A 27,815-nucleotide genomic window follows, 5' to 3' on the forward strand; every position below is an offset into this window, starting at 1 on the left:
TACCATGTATCTGCAGTTTGTTCCTTGTAGTTGCTCAACAGTTTTTCATTGTATGGCTGCCACATTTTGTCTATTTGCTAGTTGGGCAGTTAGGTTATTTCCAATGGACTTTTAGGTTGTTTGCAATTTGGGGCTATTATAAACAATCCTGCTAAGAACATTGGTATGCAAGTCTTTGTGTGGATACATGTTTTCATTACTCTTGGGAAGATACCGAGGAGTGGAATCTCCGGGTCATTTGATAAATTTTTTGTTTAACTTTGTAAGGAACTGCCCAAGTGTTTTCCAAGGTGTCTGCACCATTTTTACATTCCCACCAGCGATGTAGGAGGGTTCTTGTTCTTTTCCACATCCTCAGGAACATTCGGCTGTCTGTTTTATTATAGTCATCCCAGTGGGTATGTAGTGGTATCTCATTGTGGTTTTAATTTGCATTTCCCCAATGACTAATGGTGTTGAGTATCTTTTCATGTGCTTATTTTCTTGCCTTTATTTCTCACAATCCTAAAATCCTACTCAAGAAAGAACACAACCATTTAGTTTCCAACAAACCTGGACTCATATCTCAGCTCCATCACTTCCAGGCTATGAGAAATTAGGCTTTGCCAGCCCTTTAAAATTACTGAAGCTTCCAAGTCTTTACCTGTGAAATAGGAAAGAACCCCCACCTGGTAGGCTCGCCGTGAAGATGAAATGTGATCGTGTCTGTGAAGGGCTCAGCCTCGGGGCTGACACACAGTAGGCACCCAGAATGTGTTAATTGTCTCACCCTGCACGGTCTACCTCCAAACCCCTGCCCTCTGTCCAAATTTCCAGAAACCGTTTTTGGGGAAGGTACTTTCCCTAACTGACACGGGACTGGGTATTCAGTGACAGTGGGTATAGTGTCTTAATCTGCAGTGACTGAGATGCCAAATTCAGGGACACAATTGCCATTGGATTAGTCTGGGTAATCAGAACTAATCCCTGCTGTCCCCACTGAGAAGGCACTCTGACTGCTGGCCTTCCTGCCAGCTCCCTAAGAGCTGGTTACCCATGGTCTGCTCGTGGGCCGTGCGCGCTTCTCCGATCCCTGCAGCTGACAGTAGGCTTTCTGCTGACAGCAGCCATGCCTCCGGCAATCGTGGAGGTACGGGGATGGAGATTAGCCAAAGTAAAACTTGGCATCATTCAAGTGTTTTAAATGTTCAAATAACTCTTCTATCGCCTTACTTGTTCTCCACCAATTTGGGAGAAAGACATTATTTTTATAATTTTGCTGATGTTAAACCCAAAGCCACTGACAGCAGCTAACACTTACATAGTGCTTACCATAGATACTTATTCAGAAGAGCTTCATACAGACTGACTCACTTAAATTTCCTAATGGCCAAATGAATATATATCCTCTTATCTTAGTTTTATAGAGGAAGCAACTGAGGCAGAGAGAAGAGGAGCTGGGGAGTGGCAGAGCTAAGCTCCAGCCCGGGCAGCGGGTGTAGAAAGCTGTGCCCGGCATGACCACATCACTCTGCTATTCTGTTAAGGGCCCTCCCCATTCTGGAGTGTCTATTAAAATGTCATATGTGATTACTCTTCTCTCCAACAATTCCATTTCTTGGTATCCAGTCTAGAGAACCACTTATGTGCCTAACGAAGCATGGTACCAGGATATTCTTTGAGACACATTGGGAAGTCTAAAACACTCCAGCCAAGCTGTACATCAATACAAGAGCAGACAGGTAAAGTGGGGTATTACTATACTATAGATACCAATATCATCCGGCAGTTTTTAAAAACTGATGCAGCCCTTTATGGATTGGATAGACATTGTAAGATTGCCAAAACTTAACATTAAGAAAAATAAGCCGATTGCCAGGGAAGTATATACCATATGTATCTACATACATATATACCATTAATGCTACACTACACGTACAACGAAATTATATATTTGGATGATTATCTATGTAATGAATAGAAAAATGCCCAAAAGAATACCAAATCCTTCATCTTGGGAGAGTGCTGAGAAGGAGGGATGCTGCTTGCAGGGGACTTTACTTTTATGTATATTTTTAAGAACACAAATGTATCCATTTAGGATCTGTATAGTTAAAGGTAAATAAAATTTTTAAGAAGAAAGAAACTTGCTATGGACCACATAGCTAAAAAAAAAATTAAAAATAAAAAACGTAAAAAAATTTAAAAGAGAAAAGAAAAAAAGAAAAAGGAAAAACAGGCAAATCCAGGATCCTTTCTGGTTAACACATTGCCTCTGCAAGGTTGTCTGTGAAGCCCACCACGACCTCCTCCACTAATCCCAATGATTCAATATTGATTGTTCATCTTTAGCAGAGGACGATAAATCTGTCATCAAGGGTTCTCATCTTCAGAGAAGCCACGAAACATGAACCATGGCCTGACTTAACTGTCCTTTTCCTTCTCAGAGTACAGTCAGTGCCCTGTGGCTGAGATACGTGGTAACCGAACTGACTATGTGAGTCAAATAGTGTGTGTTTGTCAGTATTTTCACATGTGGGACAACACCGTCAGGAAGTAGGCACCTAGGGAGGAGTCACAGATGACACACAAGGTCCTCAGGGTCAGCCTGACCACTTATAGCTTCTTTTGTCCTTTCTTCCTTCTGCGTCCACAGCAGTGGTCTCCAAGCATGGGGTGGGGAGGACTCATGTTCTGTAAATTACTGTTGCAGCTGAGCATATACACCAGGAGACATTTTTACACATTCATTAGTGTATTACTTAAAAAAAAATCATTGTGGTAACCCACAGCAGAAAAGGAAATTGATGAAACAAGTGAAGTCTTTCCTTACACTCTGCTGATTACTGTGATAAAAACCAATCATGTAACAGATTCTTACAAGGCAACTTATATACATTATTCTAATCCTTAGAAAGTCATCATTACCTCCTCTCACAGAGGAGGAAACAGGCTCAATTCCTTGCCCAGGTAAGTGGCAGAGCTGCATGTAGATTTGTCTCTGGCAGGTGACAAAGCCTGGGTTTGGTCCACAGGTCTATGATGCCTCCTGGTCAGGAGAGCGTTTTCCAGCCGTGACGGCCCCCTACGTGTCCCCTACGAATGTGGACAGTTAGGGTGGTCATCCTTCTGCCCCACAGGTGCTCCTAAGAAGTGCTACCCATCAGCCATGAAAAGGAACGAAATACTGACACAGGCTACCACACGGACGAACCTTGAAAACATTACGCTAAGTGAAAAATTCTATTTATATGCAATGCCCAGAACAGGCAAATCCATGGTGACAGAAGTAGGTCAGTGGTTGCCTCAGGCTGTGTGTGTGTTGTGGGGCAGGGGGTGGGAACGGGGAAACGGAAGGTAAGTGGTCTAGTGATTCTTTTTGGGGTAAGGAGAATGTTCTAAAATGGATTGTGGTGATGGTTATACAATTCTGAATATACTGAAAGCCATTGAATTGTACACTTTCGATGGGTGACTTGTATGGTGTGTGAATTATATCTCATTAAAGCTGTTAGAGAGAGAGAGAGAGATGTTGGAGAGACATCAGCATCTCTACGGGTCAACAAGTCACATGAGCTGGCAGTTCCAACTCGAAGGCACATTGTCACACTGTCATATGTTTGCCAGCGCTTGTTCCCTACCTTGTGCTGAGCCCAGGACAGTAGATGAGCACATGAACACAATTTGCACTACTAACTGTGAAGTATCATAAATAATTTAAAATTGGACTTAGATTTTATTTTTGCCATATGCTTATATTGAGCGCCAAAATTTTTTGTTCGTTTATGCTGAGAAATATCAGCTTTTTATTTCAAGTCAAATCCTCAGCCCTAGCTTCCATCACCAGCTCGAACCTCTGAGATGCAGTGAGCAGATAACACTGATGTGAACAGAAGAGCCTTTTCTTCCCACCATGTTTTGCCAGAGTGGACCCACATTTCTTCAGCGCTGAGAGGACAGCTGTTACCGCTGGTTGTTCTTGGTTCTCTGTGTACTGTTGGGCCCACACTCTTGCTGGTTTATTCATTTGTTCATTACAATAATTCAACAGCACTCACCAAGTTTTCCTTAAACATTTTCATTCTTGCACGAGATGAGTTATCATAAAAGTTGTCTTTTTGAATTATTTTTTAGATGCTTTTTTTCAACCTAGTTGGGAACAACTTTCCATTACATATTATTATGACTTCTAAGTAAATAATAATATGTGTTAAATCTGGGCTTTTTATACCAATGGGTGTCAGTTCCTTAAACATCGAATGTACTTGTAACCTAAACTGGAATGGAAGTATTTATTTGCCATCTTGGAGATGAATTTTCTTCCTGTTCTATGCAACTAATTTATCATCTATGCTGAGAGGGGCTTTCTCTACTCTGAAATACAATGCATATTGGCTAGGGACCCCACGTGGTCCAGTCTCTGCACCACTGCATTTAAGAAGTCCTGTAACCAAAAATAAGTGGAAATGCAAGTATAGTCTTTGATAAAGAATATAAAAAATAGCCAGTTCACAAATCACAAAGCACAGTTTCTTAAAATCTTCTTTTTAATCTCTCCCTCTCAATCTTCCACATCCATCCTAGCAGCCGTCAAATTCTCCAAGCTCCTTTCTCAATCCTCTCTCCCAGCTGATGTGTTCTGCCCCACGCCCAAGCCGTTTTCTTCCTTTTCGATGCTACCGTGTAATTTCAACTTTGTGAAGTTGAAGAGCTGTAGCTCTCTCTACCCATTAGGTGAATTAGTTTAACCTGAGGTCTACGCATGAAGTTGCTTCCTGCACACACTCTTCCTGAGAAAGAGTAGGCGGTGTCTTCTAAATTAATATTTTTTTTTTACCTTGCTATTCAGAAAGCTTGGGTGTTTCATGTAGGGGCAGCTTGGGAATGCTTCTGGGAAATATGGTTCCCACTTCATTTCTAAACAGAACATCTTGAGATTAAGGAAATGCTGCGGGAACTTCCAAAGCAGCAAGAGAGGCCTCAGAGGAAAGCGCTAGCAGGCATTTGTGGGCAGAATGTTCCAAGGGTGGTGTCTATAAATCAGGGCCCTCGTCACGGCCTGAAGCCTGAGTCCAGGGGGGGCCCGTGCTTCGTTTAATATTCTGTTGTTGCCATCTTAAAAAGAACAGGGAACCCCTCTTTTTCATCTTGAATTGGGCCCTGCAAATTCTGAGGCTGATCCTGCTACTGAGGCAAAACCCCCAATGTCATCTGCCTCACACCCAGGTTCCCTCTCCCTCTGCTCACTTCTACTCACCAGAAGATTTTTAGGTATTGCTGAAACCTCAAAGAGTTTGCAAAGGAACTTGTCTCTGGCAACCCGACTCTCAGGGTATCTGAGACAACCTGGAAAGTGGGACCAAAGAGAGAAGAATTGGTTAAAAATGGCTAAGAAGCGGTTACTGACACCCATATGGACATGGGTGTCCTCTTCTGCAACTCAGCTGTGCTGTTTAGATCCAGCCTCTCCCACCAAGAGCTTAGCTCAGGCTTCTGTGGTGGGGGCCTCAGCATCCCTGGATTCGCCGTTTGCAGTTCCTAACCACCCCTTCCCTGTTCGTGCTAACCGCCCCGCAGTGTGGTGCCTGCCTTTTTCTGAGCCCCGTGGTGTGGGAGAGCTGCTCAGCACGGTAGGAAATGGGACACTACCGTTTGGATAGAGCTAAATGCTATTGCCAAGCTTGGGGCCCCACAAAGGGTGGATCTGCCCGAGTGGCACTGGCACATATTGTATCTGTCGGCTAGTGTGGAAAGGAAAGGGTCTTTAGGGGTGCCTCACGTCTGCGCGAGTTGTGCACTGTGCAGGTCCAGGGGCACCTTCCACACCAAAGGTGTCAGCCTGCACAGCCTTGAAGGGCAGTCCCAGGGGGGCAGCCACTTGAGCTGTGTGATCTTGAGCAAGTTGTTGAACCTCTCTGAGCCTCGGGTTCCTCATCTGTAAAATGTAGGAGGCATTAATAACTATCCTATAAGTAGTTTAAAGAGATTCAATGAAATAACTAATCAAGTGTTCAATGCCTGCTGTAGCAATGAAGGCGTGCTTGCTCAAAAATGCGAGCCCAGATGCTGCCTTCCCCTGGGGCACCCGTCTGGTGTTTGGAAGGAGCAGTAGTTTCTCAATTTCAAAATATCTCCCACCTGGAGATTCATTTGAATGCAATCAACTTCTCTTTTTTGGAGGCAAAGATGCTTAGGCACTTTTATTTAGCAAATATGAAACGACTTTAAGGAGAGAAAGAAAGAGGAATGAGAGGACATGGCATTAGCTGTAGGCTTGGGTGATTCTTCACTCTCAGTCTGAGCTCTGGCTGCCCTGAGATCTGCCCAGGACTATAGGACTAGGGGTCCTCAATGGGGGCGGCTCCTGCCCCACCCCACGAGAGAACATTTGGCAGATCCGGCCCAAAGGCCAGCAACACCAGGCTTGGGAAAGGCTGCCCGAGGACTTGCACCCTGCCTGCTGGCTTGAGTGCAAGTGAGCCGACAGAGCGGCACCGTGGGGTTTCTGGCATTTGTAAGAAGATCAGAGAAATCCCAGAATAAATGGTAGTGTCGGGGATTTTTATTTTTCAGATTCACGTGGCATGAAAGGATGACAGACTCCGGGAGGCCGCAGAGGGGTGCACCGTGTTTTGTGTCTACGTTGCTTTCCCAGAAGGTTCCTGAGAAGTCAGACATTGTGCTCCGCTGCATAATATCGGGTAACCATCCCTAGACTAATCACCCTCTAAAATCTCCCTGCAGCTCGGGTTTCTTGGCTCACAAACGCATTATTAAAACATCATTTGGGAAAATTACCTTGGAAATTTTTTCTGAGTAACTGATGAAGCAACTAAATCCTCTATGGTGTGTTTCTGACGGATTTCTTCCAGGGACTCCTGGGGACGGCTTAGTGATCTCCACTTCACGTTGCGGTTCTGGGCTAGGCTGCTCTCACGCTGGTTACTTTTTCAGCTACTCCACTCTTGATTTCCTGTAGCAGTAGGAATGGCAGGAATCACTTCACTTCAGTAAATATATTCAACTGGTCTTCTGTTACTTTGTAACTGATTTGCCCAAACTGGCTAAACTGGACCCCCCACCGCTTGCCTTCTTCAGATGTGCTAATAAGCAGTGAAAAGGTAAAAACTGAGGCAAAGGGTGCCCAGCAGAGAAAGAACAGGGGACTGGAATCTCTTCTGGGTTGGAGAGTAACGGACTCAGAGTTGATCAAGTGTTGGTATCCCCAATAGTAAAAGGACTTATCATTAAAAGAAAATAGAAACAAAATAATTGGAGAGGGAAGTGGTATCTTGTACCTTGTGAGTGGTTCTCTTTTCTTTCTTGGGTTATGTCTCTACTCTTGAAAATGAGAAGGCACCAGTGGTGTTTCTCGAAGGAAGACAGGAAACTCTTCTCTTGATCCCCTTTTTCTTAAGTCCGGAGAGATGGGCCAGCCTTGGACGTGGCCACCCTCCTCAAGGTGAAGTCATAATAAAGCCTGGTCTCCAGCCTAGAGGCTGGAGTGTGGGACTGTGAGCTACACACGCCGAGAGCTTTCTCCCTCCCAGCTGGGCGATCACCACAGACAGGTGAAGAGGTGCAGGTTGACCCTGGAGTCTTCAGAGTAGAGCCCCCATGTGTTTGGACGTAACCCTGAACTTGGCTTCTGGTCCCCAGACACCTTAGCTAGAGACTTCTGAAACCTTCAGGAGGTGGCTCTCACTGTATGACCCACAGGTAGGTTCAAAAGAAACCAGGGGAGGATTTTCAGGTGAGGTTTCCAGCAAGTGCAGGGAGAAAAGAGAACCACCCACAAGGTACAAGATACCACTTCCCTACGCAAGCGTCATTTCTGGCTGATGGTTCAGATCTACACTGCACCAAGGGGAAAAACCCGTCAGCCACTAGGAGACTGGGGGAAACCAGCCAGCCCGGATCATTCTGAAGTCCAAGAGCTCAGAATGAGTTCCCCAAGCCTGGCTCATGTGTATTTTATATACTTTCTTCAAAAAGGTCATGTATACACACAAAAAGGAGCAATTAAGTGCTTCCTAAAAAGGCATCTAATAAAACTGACTGAACGGCGGACACAAGGCTGGTAAGAACAGGCAGAAATGAATTTCTATCAGCAAGCCCTTTGGTGGTTTTTCAGGGAAGCCCATTTTTGGTGGTTGAGTCAGTTGCCTGCAAGAGGCTCCGTCTGCCAAGCAGCCGCTGGAGAAGGATTTATCCTTGTGTGGGGGTCTATCTGCTCCTGGCCCCAGGGACAACTACCCAGGCACCTACCTGAAGGAGGGGCAAGGAGAAAGAAGCCAAAGTTTGTCAGAAGCACATTCAGGTGGCATTGGCACAGAGGTGGCCCAGCTGGGAAACACAGAGAGGGAGGGACAGGGACACTAAGCATTTCCAGGTCCCACCCAGGGTGCAGGTCTCACGGACTTTGTCTTATTCCCTCCCAATCCCTTTTGGCTTCCCTCTTTCTATGGCCTTTGAATAACATGGAGTTTTTATCTTCATGGTCTCTGGGGTCACTTGCCGAAAATCATGCGATAAATAAGACAGGAACACAAGAACGTTCCTGGGATGGATTTGGAATGATGCATTGTTTCCAAATACTGGGCTTTCCTTTCCTTCCTGACACATTTCGCTAAATTTTTAGTGACATGGAAGCTAATGAGAAAGCTCTTTGGGCATGGTGGTTCACACCTATAATCTCAGCACTTTGGAGGCTGAGACAGGAGGATTGCTTGAGGCCAGGGGTTCAAGACTAGCCTTGGCAACATAGTGAGACTTTGTCTCTACAAAAACTTTTTTAAAAATTTAAAAATGTTAAAAAGAGAAAGTTCTTTGAAGCACACTGGAAACCTTCCTGCCCTATAACAAGAGAGAAAAAAATCCCAAGGGGTAAATGAAATTCCTGGGGGTTTTAGGGTTTTACCAGATGAGCCCAATGGCATCCCATCCTGTTCACGATCACCAGGGAAGGATGAACCCTTTTGAGGGAGAAAGCGTAGGTCAGTTTTTGTGCTGACATCAGTCACATGTGCATAGTACCAGCTTGGGCAACCTATATTCCAGACTTGTTCATCCTCAGGAAGAAAATGGCATTTGCTAATCTACTTTGTTCTTCTCTCTTTTGTACCATAAGTAACACACTCAACTTTGAGCACTGTTAAAGTGTAATTTTCAGAAAAGGTAAACTGATTCCAATGCAAATATGAAATGAACATTTCAAAGATTTTATTCAACTTATTAATTAAAGAGGAAACCAGAAAGTACTAAGGCCTGAGGAGCTAGGTATTTATAGGCAATTTAATAAAGTAATGTTAGGATAAAATTGCTGGCTTAGGTGTAACACTGGTTAATAACCTATAAGGCAATAAACCATAACTTAAGACATTATCTTATCTGCTAGATGGAAAGTATTTGCATCTCTATTCGATAAAAAACTACAAGTTAACATATAACTTCACTAAATCTGGGATTTTTTTTTTTTTTTTTTTTTTGAGACAGAGTCTCACTCTGTTGCCCAGGCTAGAGTGAGTGCCATGGTGTCAGCCTAGCTCACAGCAACCTCAAACTCCTGAGCTCAAGCGATCCTTCTGTCTCAGCCTCCCGAGTAGCTGGGACTACAGGCATGCACCACCACGCCTGGCTAATTTTTTTCTATATATATTTTTAGCTGTCCATATAATTTCTTTCTATTTTTTAGTAGAGATGGGGTCTCGCTCTTGCTCAGGCTGGTCTCGAACTCCTGAGCTCAAACGATCCGCCCACCTCAGCCTCCCAGAGTGCTAGGATTACAGGCGTGAGCCACCGCGCCCGGCCTAAATCTGGGATTTTTAATCAGCAGTTACCATTGGTTGAAACATTGGTTGAAAGTATATGCCCCAATATTATTCTTGGTTGGGCCTTTTCCTCCATATGACACTGAAAAAAGATTCCATCCATATCTTTTCCTTATTTCCAAGTATTGGATACTTTTTCTTAATAGCTCCTTTGGATCAGGAATAGCATTTTGCATGTTGTATTCACAGCCCCCAGCACAGGACTGTGTTAGAGAACATGCTCAATAGTGTTTACTGAATAACACATTTCTATTAGTGAGGGGAAGGATTTTCAGTTCCCCAACTGACATAATCCATTGTGTGCATCCCTAATGCTTACTGCCCAACCTTGTTCATAGCTTTATGACTTTTTCTAAAAATACTTAAAGTAATAAGCATATTCTTATTTCTTTATCATCAGGTCAGCCCAAGCCGGAGGTAACTTGGTTTAAGAATGGCCAAGCCATAGATGAGTGTGGCATTGTTTCCTGTTATGAATTCTTTGAGAATCAGTATATTCATGTGTTACATCTCTCACGGTAAGTGGTTGTGCCCCTGTGGACTGTTTACTAATATCCCTGTATTCTGTCATGTGCTGGTTCCTATGAGGTAAGGCCAAAAGACTGGCTCCTGTTATGCTTTTGGAGTCCTAATTTTAGAAGCTATTGGCAGGCACCAGCCAAGGCATTCAGCAGTGACGATTTACTGAGCTCTGCCCAGGAACTAATTATACTCTCCTAATTTGCTACCGTGGATGGAGTTAAACTTTATCTGGAATCTTATTCAAGGTGATCCAGACATTCTCATTCATTAAATGAGCTTTTCATTTAGCCTTGTTTTCTGTAGAAAGGTAAGAAAGCGTGAAAGGATCTCAGCATTGTCATGTCACCTTCAGGGAAGGGACTGACTCTGACCACACAGCAAATGGGTGACGGCTAGAAACCATAGCTTCTGGCTTGATTTTAGGAAGTAGTGTGGTCCCATGCAGTGGTTTCTAATTCTCTTTTGTTCCCCCAAGAACTATTTGTTCCAATGAAATCAGGAAACTTGATACATCAAGAAGAGAAAATGTGAACTGCTCTGGTTGAAGCTGGGCAGGTAGTCTGTGCTCTTGGTCCCCAACACTAGTGAACTGGTCATGGTTTCTCGTGGGGGCTCTGAGGAGCGTGAGGCTTCTGCAGAACATGGCATGAAGATGACGGATAGGCACGGCCGTGTGCCAATAGCTTTGGGTCTGAGAATAAAAAAATAAGACTTGTTGAATTCCAGCCCTGCCATTTTCTCTGTGTGATCTTGGCCAGTTATTTAACCTCTCTGAAACTCAATTTCTGCATCTGTAAAACAAAAGGGCGACTGAGAAAAATTAAAGGATTTAATGCCTGTAGAAGTTGTGTTAGGTAGTGGTTGTCCAACAAACACTAACTTCCTTATCTCCCATCCACCCCTTGGTTTTAAAGTAATATCAGAGACCATTTTACCATGGTTGAAATGCTTGATTCATCTGACTGACAGCATATCTAGCCTGACACTCAGGATATCAATTCATTCACCTAGTCTTTAGTTCTTTGGATAATCATCAGGCACCTACTAGATGCCAAACATTTGGCTTAATGCCAGAGATGGAGGTGACTACCACAGACGTTGTCCGCACCCTCATGGGACTTCGACTCCAGCATGGAAGACAAGTGGTGAACAAACAAAGCCATTCTTCCCCTCGCCGCTCCAGTTTACCTGGGAGGCAGCCAAATTGGCATTTGCTGCCCTTTGTTCATGGCTGGACACCCCTGCCTCTTCATTCCAATCTTGTCAAGGCCTCCCCTTCCGCATCTTCACTCTAAGAATCCATCTCTAAGGTTCACAGTGATTCCAGTTACGTATGGATCTGTCTAGCCTCGAACATTCTCTTCTCCTTTGATCTTATTACACAGGCCTGCCTTTGAGTGCTTATTTATTGCTCAGGATTGACGAATAGTTCAGTAGACTGTGGGCCTTGCAGGAGACAGGAGTCCTCTCTGTTTTACACAAATGCATCCCCCTAGAGCCTGATACAGTGCCTGGAACATAAATATTTGTTGGGGATAGACAGGTATATCTATCCATCTATCTACCTATGTCTTTACCTAATCTATCTATCTATCTATCTACCTACCTACCTACCTATCTATTGTTGTTGTTAGTTTGTCTACATCAGTGCTGGCAAACTTTTTCTATAAAGGGCCAGACAGTCAATATTTTAAGCTCTGCAGACCAGTTGCAAAATAGGCCATAACTATTCAACTCTGCCATAGAAAATATGCTTTTTTTTTTTATAAGAGCATAGTTGTGTACCAATAAAACTTTATTTACGAAAACAGATGAGGGGCCAGATTTTGGCCTGTGGGCTATAGTTTGCTGACCCTGGTAAGATCCCTGAGGATCTACACACTGAACTTCTTCGTGTGTTTCCCACCCTTGCTTGTCTCCCTCTGAGCACTCAATACATACTTCTTGATTGATTAATTTTAGTCTCACACTAAACCAAAATATCGTATTCATATTTTAGCCAGAAGAGATGTCTGATGTGTGTTCTTTTAAGAACTGAGATTTGCTATTAATGTTTTACGTTGTGCAGGTCAAAGTGGGAAACACCAACATAGGGAGGAGAGACTTAGGAAGGGAACCTGCACTGTGGAAGGGGCAGGGAGTCACTATTCTCTGCTCTGAGGTCCAGCAGGGCAGTGGTTCATGGTAAGAATTGACGACTTAATGTACCAGAATCCATTCCTTCCAAGCTCCTGGGGCTCCTGGCCTGCCATTTGGAAAAGCAGCCCACCTACTGGGAAAAGTATTCAGTCCGAATGCAAGAAGTTGTGGTAGAGCAATTGGATAATAGACGTGGTCCCATTTTGCTGCTTAGTAGTAAATATACTAGGTACTAATGATCTTTGAAAGTTCCGACTTTTTACACCAGTAGTTCTGAACTGTGGCTACCCGTTAGCATTGGCTGGGGAGCTTTTAAAACCCACTAATGCTTGGGTTTCACCCTTGACCAAGTAGATCTAAATCCCAGGTGATTCCAACGTGTTGCCCAAGATGAAAAATGCTCTCATCCTAAACGTTCATCTGCAAAGTAATTTGACTTATACCAGTATGTTAAGTGCTGGTTAGGAAAATGAATGGTATTTTGTGCAAATGCCATGTAAAAATTAAAAGTTAGTTGTTAGAATATTAGTCTCAAGATTGTCTACCATGCACCATAAACCACTGGATTAGCTCATAGCCCAAAGAAAAGTACTTTTCTTTATCTACCCTAGTTTGGTCTTTGGGTCATTATATCTGAGTTCTTACATATTTGAAACCTCCTGTTTCCGTGTTTCCCAAGGGCTTTGTTGATTTAACAACTCTAATCTGCAGTCGTGCTTGGAGGCTGAGAGCCTGACTGTTGTATTTATAGACCTTTTGATTTTCTCTCTTTCCTCTACCCCGGAGTCCCCTCTGCCCTGTCCTCGGTGCACTCTCCTCCTCATACCACACTAATCTCATGAACCCGGCACTCCAGGCAAACGGGACGGCTTGGAAGGGACTTATCAGTGCTGCTGTAACCTTTACATCACCACAGGTCAAGTGTGCTTGGCAGGAGAGAGAAATAGATAGCCAAGAACGTGTTCAAAGGGAGAGAGAACATCAATAATCACATTATGGTATGCACCGTAGCTTGAAAAAGAGTTTTGTTTCTTTTTTTTCAAAGGATGTGGGAGCTGGGGGAGGGGGGAGGAAAATGCAAATAGATGTTTTCTACCTCATAGTGAAAGCAAATTGCAACCATGTGTATACAAACGGCGAATTGTGGTCTCTTACAAACACAACTTAAAGAGAGGCAGCAAAGCAACAGATAAAAATCTGTCCAGGAACCCACACCTAGACAGATATATCCCCTCCTCAACAAGGAGACCTCCTTTGATGGTGGCAATCACGCCACTGCGGTGCTGAGAGAGCAGGAGGGAGGTGAGGGGACACGGCAGGACAGCAAAGCCCAGCCAGCACCTGGGCAGATGAGGGTGAGGCAGCCCCTCTGGCTCTCTGGGCAGCACAACCCTGGCAGCGGCTGGGCCGGGGGCAGGCCCTGCAGAGCACCCGCCAGGAGAACAGCATGGTCACCATAAACTCCTCTGCGTATAGAGTGTAAACGGTTGAATAGTGTCCCCCAAACCCGTGTCCACCTGGAACCTCAGAATGCTACCTTATTTGAAAATAGGATTTTCACAGGTATAATTAGTTAAGATGAGCTTCTACTGGATTAGGGTGGGCCCTAATTCAGTGATTGGTAACTTCATAAAAAGAGGACACAGACACAGAGACACACAGAGGGAACACGCCGTGTGAAGACGGAGGCAGAGTTAGGGGTGATACGACTGCAAGCCAAGAAATGCCAAGGATTGCCGGCAACCACCCAAGGCTAGGAAGGGGCAAGGAAAGACCCCTCCCTGCAACCCTTAGAGGGAGCATGGCCTTGATGACACCTTGGTTTTGGACTTCGAGCTGCCAGAATAGTGAAGGAATAAACTTCTGTTGCTTTATGCCACAGTTTGTTTAGTTTACTGGCAGCCCTGGGAAGCCAATACATGGTGTACATGAGCAGTCTGGTAAAAGGAAGTGCTGCCATTTGCCTACCATGGCACAGGTCTGGCCAGAGTCCTCTGACAATGTAGTGCTGGTTCCAGCACACCAGCTGGGTGCCTCTAGACCGTCTGGGAGGTGTCTATGGGTCAAGGGGCAAAGAATATTTTTCAGCTCTGCTCCAAACTGGATCTTGATTACTCCAGGATTTGAAGGAGAAATCAGTAAGGTTTTCTGGGTCATTTTTGTTTTTGCCCCAAGGGGACATTCAGCAAAGTCTGGAGACATTTTTGATGGTCACAACTGGAGAGTGTAGAGTGCTGCTGGTATCTAGTGGGGAGAGGCCAAAGATGCTGCTAAACATTGGGCAGGGCACAGGGCAGCCCCCCACAATAAGGAATGAGCCAATCTAAAATGCCAAGAGCGCTGAGGTTGAGAAAATGTAGCAAACCACCATGAAACTGAGGGCCTTCAAAGAGCAGCAGTTTATCCTTCCTTGTGGTTCTGAGGGCTGGCTGGGTGGTTCTCTGCTGGCTGTGCCTGGCTCCTTCATGTTCATTCATGCCACTTGGGTCATGTTGGGGATTGGCTGGGCAGGAAGGTCCAATATGGCTTCCCCGACAGGCCCAGCAATTGGTGCTGCTGTTGGCTGGGCCACTCAGTTCTCTTCCACCTGGGTTCTCATCCTGCAGTAGGTTGGAACTGGCTTCCTTTCAGGGCAGTCTCAGGGCAGCATTCCAAGAGAATGGAGCCGTAGGATCTCTTGAGCTCCGCCTCTACCCCATTTCTGTCACATGCCCCTGCCAAAGCAATCACAGGGCCAACCCAGCTTTAAGAGGCAGGGAGATATGGCAGGAGCAGTGGCTCACGCCTATAGTCCCAGTTATTATGGAGGCTGAAGTGGAAGGATTACTTGAGCCCAGGAGTTTGAGTCCAGTCTAGGCAACATAGACCTCCCATCTCCAATAAAAATAAATAAAATTAAGAAAAAAAAAAAGGAGCCAGGAAAACAGACTCCACCTCTTGAAGAGTGCAAGGGCGAGGTCACATTGCAACATGGAATGCATACTCAGATGAGAGAAATTAGTGCCAAATTTTGTAATCTACTGCACCCTCCATCCATTAATGGAATGCTCAATTAATCTTTTAAATCACCTATTTGCAAATTTTTTATCCTGCTCAAAAAAATCATCTATGGCTTCCCCTTGCCTGGAGAATAATCTTTTTTTCATTCTTAACCATTCATTTATCCAACAAGCATTAAGAGCACGTCATATGCTCTAGTCACAGCACTAAATAGGGGATGCAAAGTCTTCCATGATCTCACAGTCTCGTGGAGGAAACAGACACAGAAAAAGAAATGGATATTTAACCAGACACAAGGGTGTAAGCTGTTTTTGTTATATGTGCTCATACTCGCAACCTTGTTCAGATGGTTTTTAGAAGATGGAATCTATGACTTCAGTAATGTGTCAATCTTCCCAGCTACTCCTCATATCCCCATGGGCAGATAGCCCCCAGAAGCCTTGGGACACTACATTACATTCCTCAGGCCACTCTGGTGTGAGAATTGTTTGTGCTGGTTTGTGCCAAATGCTCTGTCTAGCCCCCTAGAACAACCGTCAGCCTCTTTCTATTCATGTTCACACAAGGTAACCTGAATCCTTTGCTAGACATCAGAAAAACATGAGTTACTGGTTGTGAATGAGGCTGGGCAAGTGAGTATAGGTGAATCAGTTAAAGATACTCCCATTCTTGGAAGAAATACCTCAAAGCACGTAACCTGCTAATAGTAGAATTGTCACCAACACTTTCCCTTACAAAGGACAGAATATTGTTTCCACCATTGGGAGCCAGGATCTGAAGATCTGGAATTAAATCCCAGATCCACAAGCTGTATCATCCTGGGCAAGTTACTTAATTTCTCTGTGCTTCAGTTTCCTCATCTGTAAAATGGGGACAATGATAGTACCTGCTTAATAGGGTTGTTATGGGGATTAAATCAACACAGGAAAAATTTTACAATACTCAATAAATAATCAGTATTTAATTATTTATTATTTGTGTGCTTTAAACATGCTCTGCACCTTGAACTATAATTTTGGAACTAATTAAAATAGGATTGTTTCGAGGTAAAAAAGGCAGTATTTTTCCTCTCTGCTATTTCCTTTTTGGAGGGTAAAATGTAATTAATGTGCTTGATCAAGGAATCACTGGGTAGAAATAAAGATGACTGAATCTTGCTATGTCTTGGCTAAGAGAGAAAATGCTTTTCATCCAAGATTGGAAAGCATTTTGTGAACTCCGTGTTCCTGTGAGCTTAAGTAGGTCTAACAAGTCTTAAGGATGACTGGTAGAACTTTCTGGCACCCAGAAGGCTTCTGTGTTCCCAGCACAGAGCTGAGGCGGGCTCCTGTGACATTCATCTGAATGAATTCAGCAGGTATGCATCAAGGCCATTACTCAGATGACACCTGGAGCCGGAGGGTATGACGAGAAACTCCCATTTAGTCCCCAGGGTGATGGGTCCCCTCTGAGAATTCACTGCCTGTCATCATATTCTGGTTGTGACTTTAGTAGATAAGTGTTTCCGAGAAGTGAATGGTCATAGGCCAGGCCCAGGGATACTCACTCACCCTTTCCTGGGGACTGGAACTTGGGCAGCTGCTCTCACCACAGTGTGGACTCCTGAGGGCAAATCATGCTAGCCTGGAGGCAGGTGACAGATTGATTCAAGAGCCCCTCCCCAAGACCTTGGGACAGCCACAGGAAGGTGCACCAGTCACTGGAAATTGGACACGCATTGAATGTGTCGGAAATTGTCACTCCATCAACACCTTCCGAGAACCAAGGATAGACCAGGAATATTAGGGAAGTTCTTGAGCCAACTGGGGTACAGTCCTGCTTAGTAATCACAGAATCAGGGCAGACACTTCTGAAAAGACTGAAAAGATGGGCAGTCTTGCTGATTAGAAATCATGGGTTTTAGCACTAGAGAACATCTGACCAACTCCCTCCAAGCTGAACATCATAAAGAAGTCACTGGACAGGCCGGGCGCGGTGGCTCACGCCTGTAATCCTAGCACTCTGGGAGGCCGAGGCGGGTGGATTGCTCAAGGTCAGGAGTTCGAGACCAGCCTGAGCGAGACCCCGTCTCTACTAAAAATAGAAACACATTATATGGACACCTAAAAATCTATATAGAAAAAATTAGCCGGGCATAGTGGCGCATGCCTGTAGTCCCAGCTACTCGGGAGGCTGAGGCAGTAGGATCGCTTGAGCCCAGGAGTTTGAGGTTGCTGTGAGCTAAGCTGACGCCACGGCACTCACTCTAGCCTGGGCAACAAAGTGAGACTCTGTCTCAACAAAAAAAAAAAAAAAAAAGAAGTCACTGGACAAAGGTGGACAGCTAGTTAGGGGGAGGGATAGAACCTAAGGAGGCTTTCTGAGCCCTGGGAAGGGCTTCGTCCCCACTCTGTAGGGGAGCAAGACTAAGAACAAGGTTCGGTCCAGCAACATGTGTCTCTGTCCTGAGCAGCCCAGCCCTGTTTCTCCTCCTCATGCACTCAGCTGAGGGCATCCCATTAAAGCCCCCAGGTCCCTTCTGCCTTTGCCCCATCATACCTGGAAGCCTCTCCTGCCCTTGCTGAGAGTTCTCTGTGAACTGTCATTTGTCTCGGACCCACGCCTCTCTCCTGTCTGCCTCCAGGCTGCCTAACCTTGACTTCCTGCCTCATCCTCTCCAAAGCACCTGCGGTCCCTTTTCTCTGACTCCCACAACCAGCCCCTGAGACACAAGGCCACGCCTCAGCTGCAGTCCCACTCATGTTGGAGGGGGCCAATACTCTGGGTCCTCCAAAACACCCCCAGGCTCTACCCCATACCTGGGCCCTGAATGAACCTGAGAATGAGCGTGGCTTGTGAGCCAGTTTAGGCACCGGGATGGGCTGTCTGACTCTGCCTGTCTTGGTTGGCTTGGGCTGACCTAACAAAATCCCATAGCAATTTATTTATTTTTATTATGGAGGCTAGGAAGTCCAAGATCAAGGTGCCAGCATGGTAGGAGCCCTCTTCCTGGTTTGCATGCAGAAGGCTGCCTTCTTACTGTGTTCTCACATGGTACAACAAGAGAGTAGGTGTGCAAGCTCTCCGGTGTCTCTTGTTATAAGGGCACTAATCCCATCATGAGGGCCCCACCCTCATGACCTTATCTAAAACCTAATCACCCTCCAAAGGCCCCATCTCCAAATACCATCACATGGGGGGGTCAGGGCTTCAACCATGGATGGGGGGCATAATTCAGTGGATGGCACTGGCCCAAATATGAAAGGTATCCTGGCCATATACAGGCACAGGCCAGGACCAGTGTGGGTGGACAGGGGCCCACTGGTTCAGAATCAGAGATTTATGGCACTCTGTGAGGCCGTAAGTAGATACTGACCAGGGCCAGCTCTGGAGTCAGACTACCCAGGTTCAAGCTGCAGCCCTACCTCGTCCTTGGGCAGGTTGCCTAACTTCTATTTGCCTCTGACTCTATGTCTGTAAGATGGGAATAATTACAGTATCTACCTTGCAGGGTGGGTAAAGAGTAAATGAGATAATATCATAAGGAACTTAGCAAATGCTAAGTAAATGTTAACTCTTTTGACCCTGAGGTCTTCTGTGTTACTAGGTACAATTAGTCACTCTTGATCCTAAGAGGTTAAAAAGTGGAATCAAGCTGCCCAGCCAAAGCATTTCAGAGAAGGTGGGGTCAAAAATGGACCTTTGAATTTTTTTTCTTTTTTTGAGATAGGGTCTCACTCTGTCACCCCGGCTAGAGTGCAGTAGCGTCATCATAGCTCTCTGCAACCCCAAACTCCTGGGCTCGAGCGGTCCTCCTGCCTCAGCCTCCCAAGTAACTGGGACTATAGGCACTCAGCACCATACCAGAATATTTTTTTTTCTATTGTTATAGAGACAGGGTCTTGCTCTTGCTCAGGCTGGTCTCAAACTCCTGACCTCAAGCAATCCTCCTGCCTTGGCCTCCCAAAGTGCTAGGATTACAGGTCTGAGCCACCACTCGACCTTTGAATTCTTGAACGAGAATCTTAGTGTAGATTCTAGAGCTGGTGAAGTGTGACTAAGAAGCCAGGCTCAGGCCAAGGACATGGACACTACCTTGTGGACAGGACAGATGCAAAGAAGGCACATGGAGCTGGGGGCAATTGTTCAGTACAAATCTCAGAGTGTTTCCTCAGTTCTGAGCCATTACAGGACTCAGAGATGTGAATCGGGACTAGTAGCACGCTGCCCGTGCAGGGCCTTTGCTCCCTGGAATGCTCTTTCCCAGGGAGCCCCATGGCTAGCGCTCCCTCTTCCTTCAGGTTTCTGCTCAAAGCCACCTGAAACCTTCTCTAACCAGCCATTTAAAATAGCACTGCCTGCCCCCAACATGCCCTACCTTCCTCATCTTGCTTTATTTTTCACTTAACACATGAAATTATGTGCGTGTGTATGTAAACACACACATACACACGCACTCTCAACAGCCTTGTTGAAGTGTAATTGACATTTAATATACTAGACATATGTGAAGTGTCCAGTTTGGTCAGCTTTGACACATGCATATACCCATATACCCACATAACCATCCCCACAATCGAGACTGTGAACACGCTGTCACCCCCAAAAGACTTCTCAAGTCCCTTCCCAATCCCACCTTCCTGCCCCTCTCTGCCCACCCATCCTCAAACAGTAATTGCTCTGCTTCCTATTCCTACAGACCTGTTCGTATTTTGTAGAGTTTTATACAAATGAGATCATAGAGTATGTACTCTTTTGTTTCAGGTTTCTTTCCCACCACACAATTACCTTGAGAATTGTCCTTGTCTGGTGCATCAATAACTCATTCTTTTTATTGTCGAGGCACGTTTCAGTATTTCACTGTGTGGATCTACCACAATTTGTTACTCCATTCACCTGTTGGTGGACACTTGGGTTGTCCTCAGCCATAATGTACATTCATTTGTGTCTTTGTTTATTGTGACTCTCCACCAACTGGAGCAGGACTCCACGGAATGGAAGTGCCACGGGAGCAGAGACTTGCCTGATCTGTTCCCTGCTGTGTCTCGAGCACCAAGCAGGGTGGCTGTCTCTCAGGTGACATTCAATAAAGATCTGTGGAAGGAGTTAACACAATGCAGCCAGCGATTTTGTTCTAGTCTTCATAGAGTCTTGCCCCGAGGGCAGGGGCAAGAGCCATCCCGTGTACAGCCATCGGAACCTGGGAAACGATGTCAATTACTGTGGCTTCGTGATGGTCAGAGGCTCTGCTGTGTAAGGGGATTGTGAAGACAATCATATTTTTTTCAACAGACCTTCTACAGGACCTGTAGGAGAAGGCCACATGTCAGCAGCTCCTGTCACCATTTGAATGGCAGGGTGTCAGGGCAGCTAGTCACCATGTGGCTACTTCCCTTACTGTCCTTGTCATTCCCATTCCCTGGGGCTGCTGCTTTGGCAGGCTGGAGACTCTTCCCCAGTTAGAGCCTCCTTGACAGCCCTAATGAGCCTTCCCCCAGGTTCCCTGTTTCCTGTTTGTAGACAATTGCCACCTCCACTCTCCCAGCGGGCACCTGCAGACAGCAGTGAGGCGGAGGCATAATGAGATGGTCAGGTTAAGAAGACAAAGAGGGGCACAGGACACAGCAGGCACCGAGGCCCTGATGACAGAACAGCAGACAAAGAGAAGCAATTGAATCGTCATGGGTTTCTTCCCTGATCACAGGTCTGGGAGCCTGCTTTTGAGAGAGAAGTTCTCCTGTCTGGCTTTGCTCATTCCCCCTGCCCCAGGTCCAGCAATTAGTGTTTTTCAAAAAAGCAAAACCAACACTTAACACTCACAGAGCTGCATGTGGGGACAGCTTGCCAGGCATTGACTAAGGAACTTAGCTCAAATTGAACAGCAAGTCGAATGACAGCTGATATTTTCCTGAGAATTTAATAAAGGGACGTTCACCTTTTATAGAAATGTTGGAGTCACAGAGCGGGAAGCGACTTTAAGACAATGCCGCTCAAAGCTTGATTTTGTACCAACAGCATCAGCATCTCCTGGGAGCGTGCTAGAATGGCAGAATCCCAGCTCCCACGCCAGACCTAGCAAATGAGAACGTTTGAACGAGATCCCAAGTGATCCGTGTGCATGTTGAACGCACTAGAAGCCCTGCCCTAAGGGCTGGCCCACTCCTGCCTATACATTAATCCAGGGGAACTCTTAAAAAAACCAAAACTCATGCTCAAGTCCCACCCCTAAGACCTACTTTAATTGGTCAAATCCAATTGGTCTAGGCCACTCCCTACACTTTATAGGTCACCCAAAGCCCAGAGAGAGCATGGGAGCCATCCAGTGGAAGGCTGACTATGTGTCAGAGACTGTTCTAGACCCTGGGGATACAGCAACACTGGGGTCCCTGATCTCACGGGACAGGGATAATAGGAGGAGTCAGACATTTAACAAACCAGCAACTATGTAATATGTCCATTGAAAGAGAATAAATAAAGGAGGGGCTAGGAGCTGTGGCTCACGCCTGTAATCCCAGCACCTCGGGAGGCCGGGCGGGAGGATCGCTTGAGGGCAGGAGTTCGGAGGCTCCTGAGCTATGATGCACCTGTAAACAGCCAGTGCACTCCAGCTGGGGCGACCCAGCAAGACCCCATCTAAAAAGAGTAAAGGAGGGTGAGGGAAGGTAAGGCAGGGGGCAGGTCTCCGACTTGTTTTCCTAAGAGGAGTCAGTCGTTTATTAACGAAGCCTGGTGGTAGTAATGCCACAGAGTTTTTTCCTTTCTGAAATCAGTTTGTGCATTGCTTGATCAAAGAATCTCTGGCAGATCTGCCTTGCTCCCAGAGGCTCAGAAAACTGTCAGAAGTGCAGTGCTTCTGTGCCAAACGAGGAAACCACTCCCCATGCGTTCCCCATGCAAAGACCATCCACTCGCCTGTTCCCCGAGCACACTCGCTATGATACAAGGGCTAACGCTTATTTAGGTCAGTGCTTCTGAGCGCCAGCCACCCATTACAATAGCCTGGAAGCTTAAAAAACAACAACAACAAAACAAAAACCAAAAAATCCCAGTGGCAAAGGTTTCACCCCTGTCACGTTGCTCAGTTGTGTTTTTTGAGAGATGGGGGTGGGGCTCTGACACTGGTATTTTTTTTTTCCTTTTAAATAGACTTTATTTTTTAGAGCAGTCTTAGGTTCACAGCAAAATTGGGCGGAAGGTACAGAGAGTTCCCATACATCCTCTGCCCCCACACATGGTACTTTTGTTACAACCCACAGGGAACCGATATTGACACCTCATTATTACCCAGAGTCCACAGTTTACGTCGGGGTTCACACTTGGTGCTGTCCATTCTGTAGGTTTGTACAAAGGTGTCATAGCATGTCTCTACCACTATAGGATCATCAAGAGTAACCTCATTGCCCTAAAAATGCTCCGCCATTGGTGTGTTTAAAAAGTACTCCAAGTCATTTGAATGTTCAGCCAGGGTTGAGAACCACTGATTTCGAGCCTACTGTGTGCCAGGCCCTGCTGTAAGCGCTTTATAGGAATTAAGTCCCTTAATCTCCATGTCACCCCACTGGTGTAGGTGCAGCTATTGTCCAGAGCTGTTAAGTGGCTTATCCAGCGTCGCACAGCGGAAGGGCCAGCATGGAACCTAGGCGTGCTCGCCACTAAGTCTGTGCTTAACCACTCGGGCTCACTGACTTTGCAATCTGCCTCCGCGATCTGCACACACTTGCACGTGGGTGAAGAAGAAAAGTAAATTTTCCCTGCAGTTCACTTGCACGCAGTGCTCCTGAACAGAACTCTGAGCCCTCCACGCACAAGCTCCTTCCAACCCAGACCCCTGTCCTTCGGGGCCCTCTCCCCGCAGCCCTACCTTCGCCAATTCTCGTGCCAGCTCATTGCTTTGCTGTCCCTTGCACATGACTTGACCATTGCAGCTCTGGTACATCTGCCTGGAATGCCCTCCCCTCTTCCCCACCCAGCCAAAGTTTAATCCTTTCCTGCTGGGCTCCACTTCCCTGCTCCTGGCTCCGTTGCCTGAAGGTCCAGGGCACCCTGACCTCTCCCCTGCTAACCACCAGAAGCGCTCACTGCCTCAGCTGCGCCTTTGGGAATCCGATGATACTAGATCTTGCAAATCACATACTGCTCCCTACTTAACACCTGAAAGCCATATCTCTTGGCAAAATTGACAGCTCTCCTAGGGAAGAAACCAAGTCTTAGGCTAATTTCTTGTTTCCCTTCTCAAGTCCCATGCAGTGTGCCAGGCGTATGTAGCTGTAGGTCCAACGGGACATACGGGAGAATGGGGTGCTCCTACTCAGTCAGGGGCCACAGGCCACATCAGATAAGGGGAGCAAGAGATTCCCTCCTCACCCCTGGTCTGCAGTGTAAAATGCAGTGGGCGTCTCACAGAATCATTTTCCATTCCTCCCTAATGACTATTTGGTCTGCTTGAAGACCCTCAGTGTGGAACGGAAAACCTTCCACGATCTGGGCGGCCAACAGGCCCAGGAGTGGCACAGCTCTGTGGTCCCTTTGGGCTCTTCAGATATGTGGAATACATTGATAAATGCATGAGGATCTCCTCATTAATTTTGAAATGTGTCAGGCTGCTTGTAGAAAATGTGATCAAGAAATTCTGCACGTTCCCAGCATAATAATTCTTTCATCTTTATGACAAACATAGCTTTGGGGCTTGGAAGAAAACAAAAGCGTTTTGAATTCCTTCAGGTATTAATAAGACTATTGATAGCAGCAGTTAGGCAGGTAATAAAATACAGATACTTAGTGTAAGAAAATATTATGACCTTAACCTGGTGCTATGTCCAGGGAAAGGACACGGATGTCATCGTGTGATTATTTATTGAGCCGAGCCCTCTTCCCCCTCCCTGCTGCAGGGGGAGGCAAGGCTCAGAGGATTCACGGCCACATGGAGGGGACGCTTCAGAGGCCTCCACACCCCCGCATTCCTGGCTGCAGCGGTGACAGTGACGACACCACAGACATTTTGTCCCCAGATCTTGTTTTCCTCCACTGGAAAGAAAGTGGAAAGCATAATAAAATGGAATGCCTGTGGTGCAGGACAGTGGTTGTATAATGTCTAAATTCCAGAGAGGATTCCAAATCTTACCTCTAGCCAATAGTTTCCACTCCTCCTACAAACAAACCCTGTCTTCAGGGCTCCTGGTCAAATCGCACATTTGAGTTTTAGCAATTTTAATATTGTTGGTAGCAGGGACATGGCCCCAGGACAGATAATAAGGGAGAAGAACAGCAGTAAGGCTGGGATGATACACTTGTCAAGCCACACAGGGTTACTGATTTTTATTTTTATCTGTGCCAGTGGAATCTTCTACCTTAATGGGCAGTAGGTGGCTGTATGGAATAATGCATGTGAAAACGCAACGCCCTTAGGGTATTGTACTGATAATGATTGAAATGTAGGGATTTCAAAGTCTATCATTTTTGATGAGTATATTGTGCTGGTAGCTGGAGAAAATAAATCACGAGTCTGTGTCTTCCTTTTGCACGTGTTACATTCTATTCTATTCTAGTCCTGTGGATTCTTGTCCCCTTTAGTTTTTAATTGCTTTTTTTTTTTTTTTTTTTTTGAGACAAGGTCTCACTCTATTGCACAGTCTGCAATGCAGTGGCATCGTTATAACTCACTGCTGCCTAAAATTCATGGGCTCAAGTGATCCTCTGGGTTCAGCTTTCCAAGTGGGTAGGGCTACAGGCATACCAACCTGCCTGGCTAATTTTTGATTTTTAAATTTTTGTAGAGAGATGGAGTCTCACTGTGTTATCCAGGCTGATCTTGAACTCCTGGCCTTAAGCAATCCTCCTGCCTCAGCCTCCCAGATTGCTAGGATTATAGGCATGAGCCACTGTGCCTAGCTTAAGCATATTTTTAACCTCTGTTTCCAAAACACAAAATCATGGTAAGTTGGCTGGATCCCAAGGAACTTCCAGGATTAGGTCTTCTAGAATTGATGGAACCAGACTTCTCCTGCCCAAAATTAAATCACATAGGCCCGTATATTAAGCATTGAATCAGAATCTCTGAGGCTGGAACCCAGACATAAGTCTTCTTTCCCCTTTGCAAATCAAAGATACATTATCTGCCTGAGAGGGCATATAAATGATCAAACCAAGGAAACCAGTGAATCTTCCACGCTATTGCCCATCTTCCAGGGTGTGACAGCCAGGTGTGCCGCTGGCTGTGAGAGGATGCTAAGAGTATTAAAACTTCCCTTGGTGAACAGTTTAAATCAATGGTTCTCAAAGTGTGTTCCATGGACCTCTGGGGGTCCCTAAAGCCCTTTTGGGGATCTTGAAGGTCAAAACTATCATCATAAAAATACTCAAACATTATTTGTCCTTTTCACTGTGTTGACACATGCACTGATGGTAAAAAGTAAAGAAGGATGAATCTGTTGGTGCCTTAGCATGAATCAAGGCAGTGGTCCCAAACTATATTAGTTGTCATGAGTTTTTCATGGCCATACAGTCATGGTTAAAAACAACAAACAAAAAATTTTGCTTAGTAATGTCCTTGATGCCTCAGTAAAAATGGATAATTTTATTGAATCTTGGTGACTCAGTAAAAGCCCATTTAATACCCTATGTAATAAAACAGGAAACAAGCACCTCTGCTGGATTTCATGGAGATGATGGTCATCTTGAGGAAAAGCACCTATGTGATTGTTTAAATTGCAAGCTGAACTTTTTTCATGGAGCATAGTTTTCACTTGAAAGAATAATGGAGTGTGATTTTTCGTGGAGTATGATTTTTCCTTGAAAGAATAATGGACAGATGATGGCTATTCAGCCTTGGGTATCTGGCAGATATTTTCTCAAAAATGAACAAAATAAGTCTGCCACTTCAAGGAAAACTGAAAGTATATGTTGCCAGTGCTAAAAACCAAACCTTCAAGTTATCATTATAAGTCCCTTCTCCAAACTAGGGACTTCCAGTTTCTTCAAATATTCCTTCTGCTTCTTTTTCTATTTCCTTTCCTTCTGGGACTCTCATTATGTGTATGTTGTAAGCTTGATGGTATACTATAGGTCTCCAAAACTCTGTTCATTTTTCTACATTCTTTTTCTTTTCCTTAGATTGGATAACCTCAATTGGCCATTGTCGAGTTCATTGATTCTTTATTCTACCTGCTCAAATCTGCTGTTGAGCACTCTAGTGAATTTTTCATTTCAGTTATTGAAATTTTAAACTTCAGAATTTCTGTTTGGTTCTTAGTTAAAATTTCTATGTCTTTATTGAAAGATTGTTCCCATACTTTCCTTTAGCTCTTTAGACATAGTTTCTTTTAATTTTTTGAACATATTTAAAATAGATAATTTAAAATCTTTAGCAAACCTAGGGATAGTTTCTACTGACTGCTTTTTTCCTGTGTACAGGCCATCCGTACACTATTGTTTCTTTGCATGTCTCATAATTTGTCATTGAAAATGGACATTTTAGACAATATAATGTGACAACTCTGGAAATCAGATTCTCACCCTTCCCAGAGCTTATTTTTCTTGTTTGCTTGCTTAGTGACTTTTCTGAACTAATTTAATTCTTTAAAAATCTGTATTCTTTGTTGTCTGTGGCCACTGAAATTTCTACTCAATTAGCTCAGTGGTCAGTTAGTGATTGGATAGAGATTTACTTAGAGGTCTTGGAACCAATAAGTTTTTAATTTATTGAGGGGCTCCTTGTGCATATTGGGACACACTTTCACACTCAGCCAGGCAGCTGACACTCCGCCTTAGCCTTCACTTCCTGCTAGTGGAGCCTTAAGGTCAGTTAGAAGTGAGAGCTTAGTGTTTTCTCCAGGCCTTTTCTAAGCACATGCATAGCCCGGAACATGCTCACAGCCTTATGCATGTGAGTGACCATCTAGAACTGCAGGAAAATGTCCAAGCTTTTCAATGACCCCATGAGCATCTCATTCCTAAGCTTTCCCTTTTTAGCTTTTTGGTTAGCTGTTGTTTGCCCCAATTGTTATCTACTGCCTCAGGCAGCCATGGTGTTAAACAATCGTCTCAAATGCCCCCAGGGAAAAGATTTTTCTCACTGGGCGAGCTCTGAGTCAGATCACATAAAGGCAGTCTTGTGAGTGGGGTCTTCAGGGAACCACCAGGCAGGTCAAATCATGACCTCTCTCTGGGAATGGGGCTTTGAAGGAGCGCCAACTCTGCTCTGCCCCCACCCCCACCCGAGTGGCTGCCAGGCTGCTGGTTTCCACTGTGATTGTGGGTCTTGGTTTTTAAGACTACCGTGGGGCTGGTTATGGGGGGATATGACCAGGGCAAGTTAACCCACTGCTCTTACTGAGATCCAGTCATTTTTCTTAAATAAGTGCTCCCCAG

General features: G+C 45.2%; 1 protein-coding gene across 1 annotated transcript in view; it reads left to right on the forward strand.

Annotated features, from left to right (window-relative positions):
* The first annotated feature begins 6,571 nt into the window (after positions 1-6,571).
* The window catches only part of ALPK2 (alpha kinase 2), an 89,490-nt gene continuing 68,246 nt past the window's right edge, over positions 6,572-27,815 (forward strand). Inside the window, exons 1-2 of the mRNA XM_069467964.1 lie at positions 6,572-6,680; positions 10,210-10,327. Of these exons, the coding sequence (XP_069324065.1) occupies positions 6,572-6,680; positions 10,210-10,327 (227 nt within the window). The remainder of the gene's footprint in view (positions 6,681-10,209; positions 10,328-27,815) is intronic.

Source organism: Eulemur rufifrons, chromosome 5 (assembly GCF_041146395.1).
Source record: "Eulemur rufifrons isolate Redbay chromosome 5, OSU_ERuf_1, whole genome shotgun sequence".
In the NCBI taxonomy this organism is placed as follows: domain Eukaryota; kingdom Metazoa; phylum Chordata; class Mammalia; order Primates; family Lemuridae; genus Eulemur; species Eulemur rufifrons.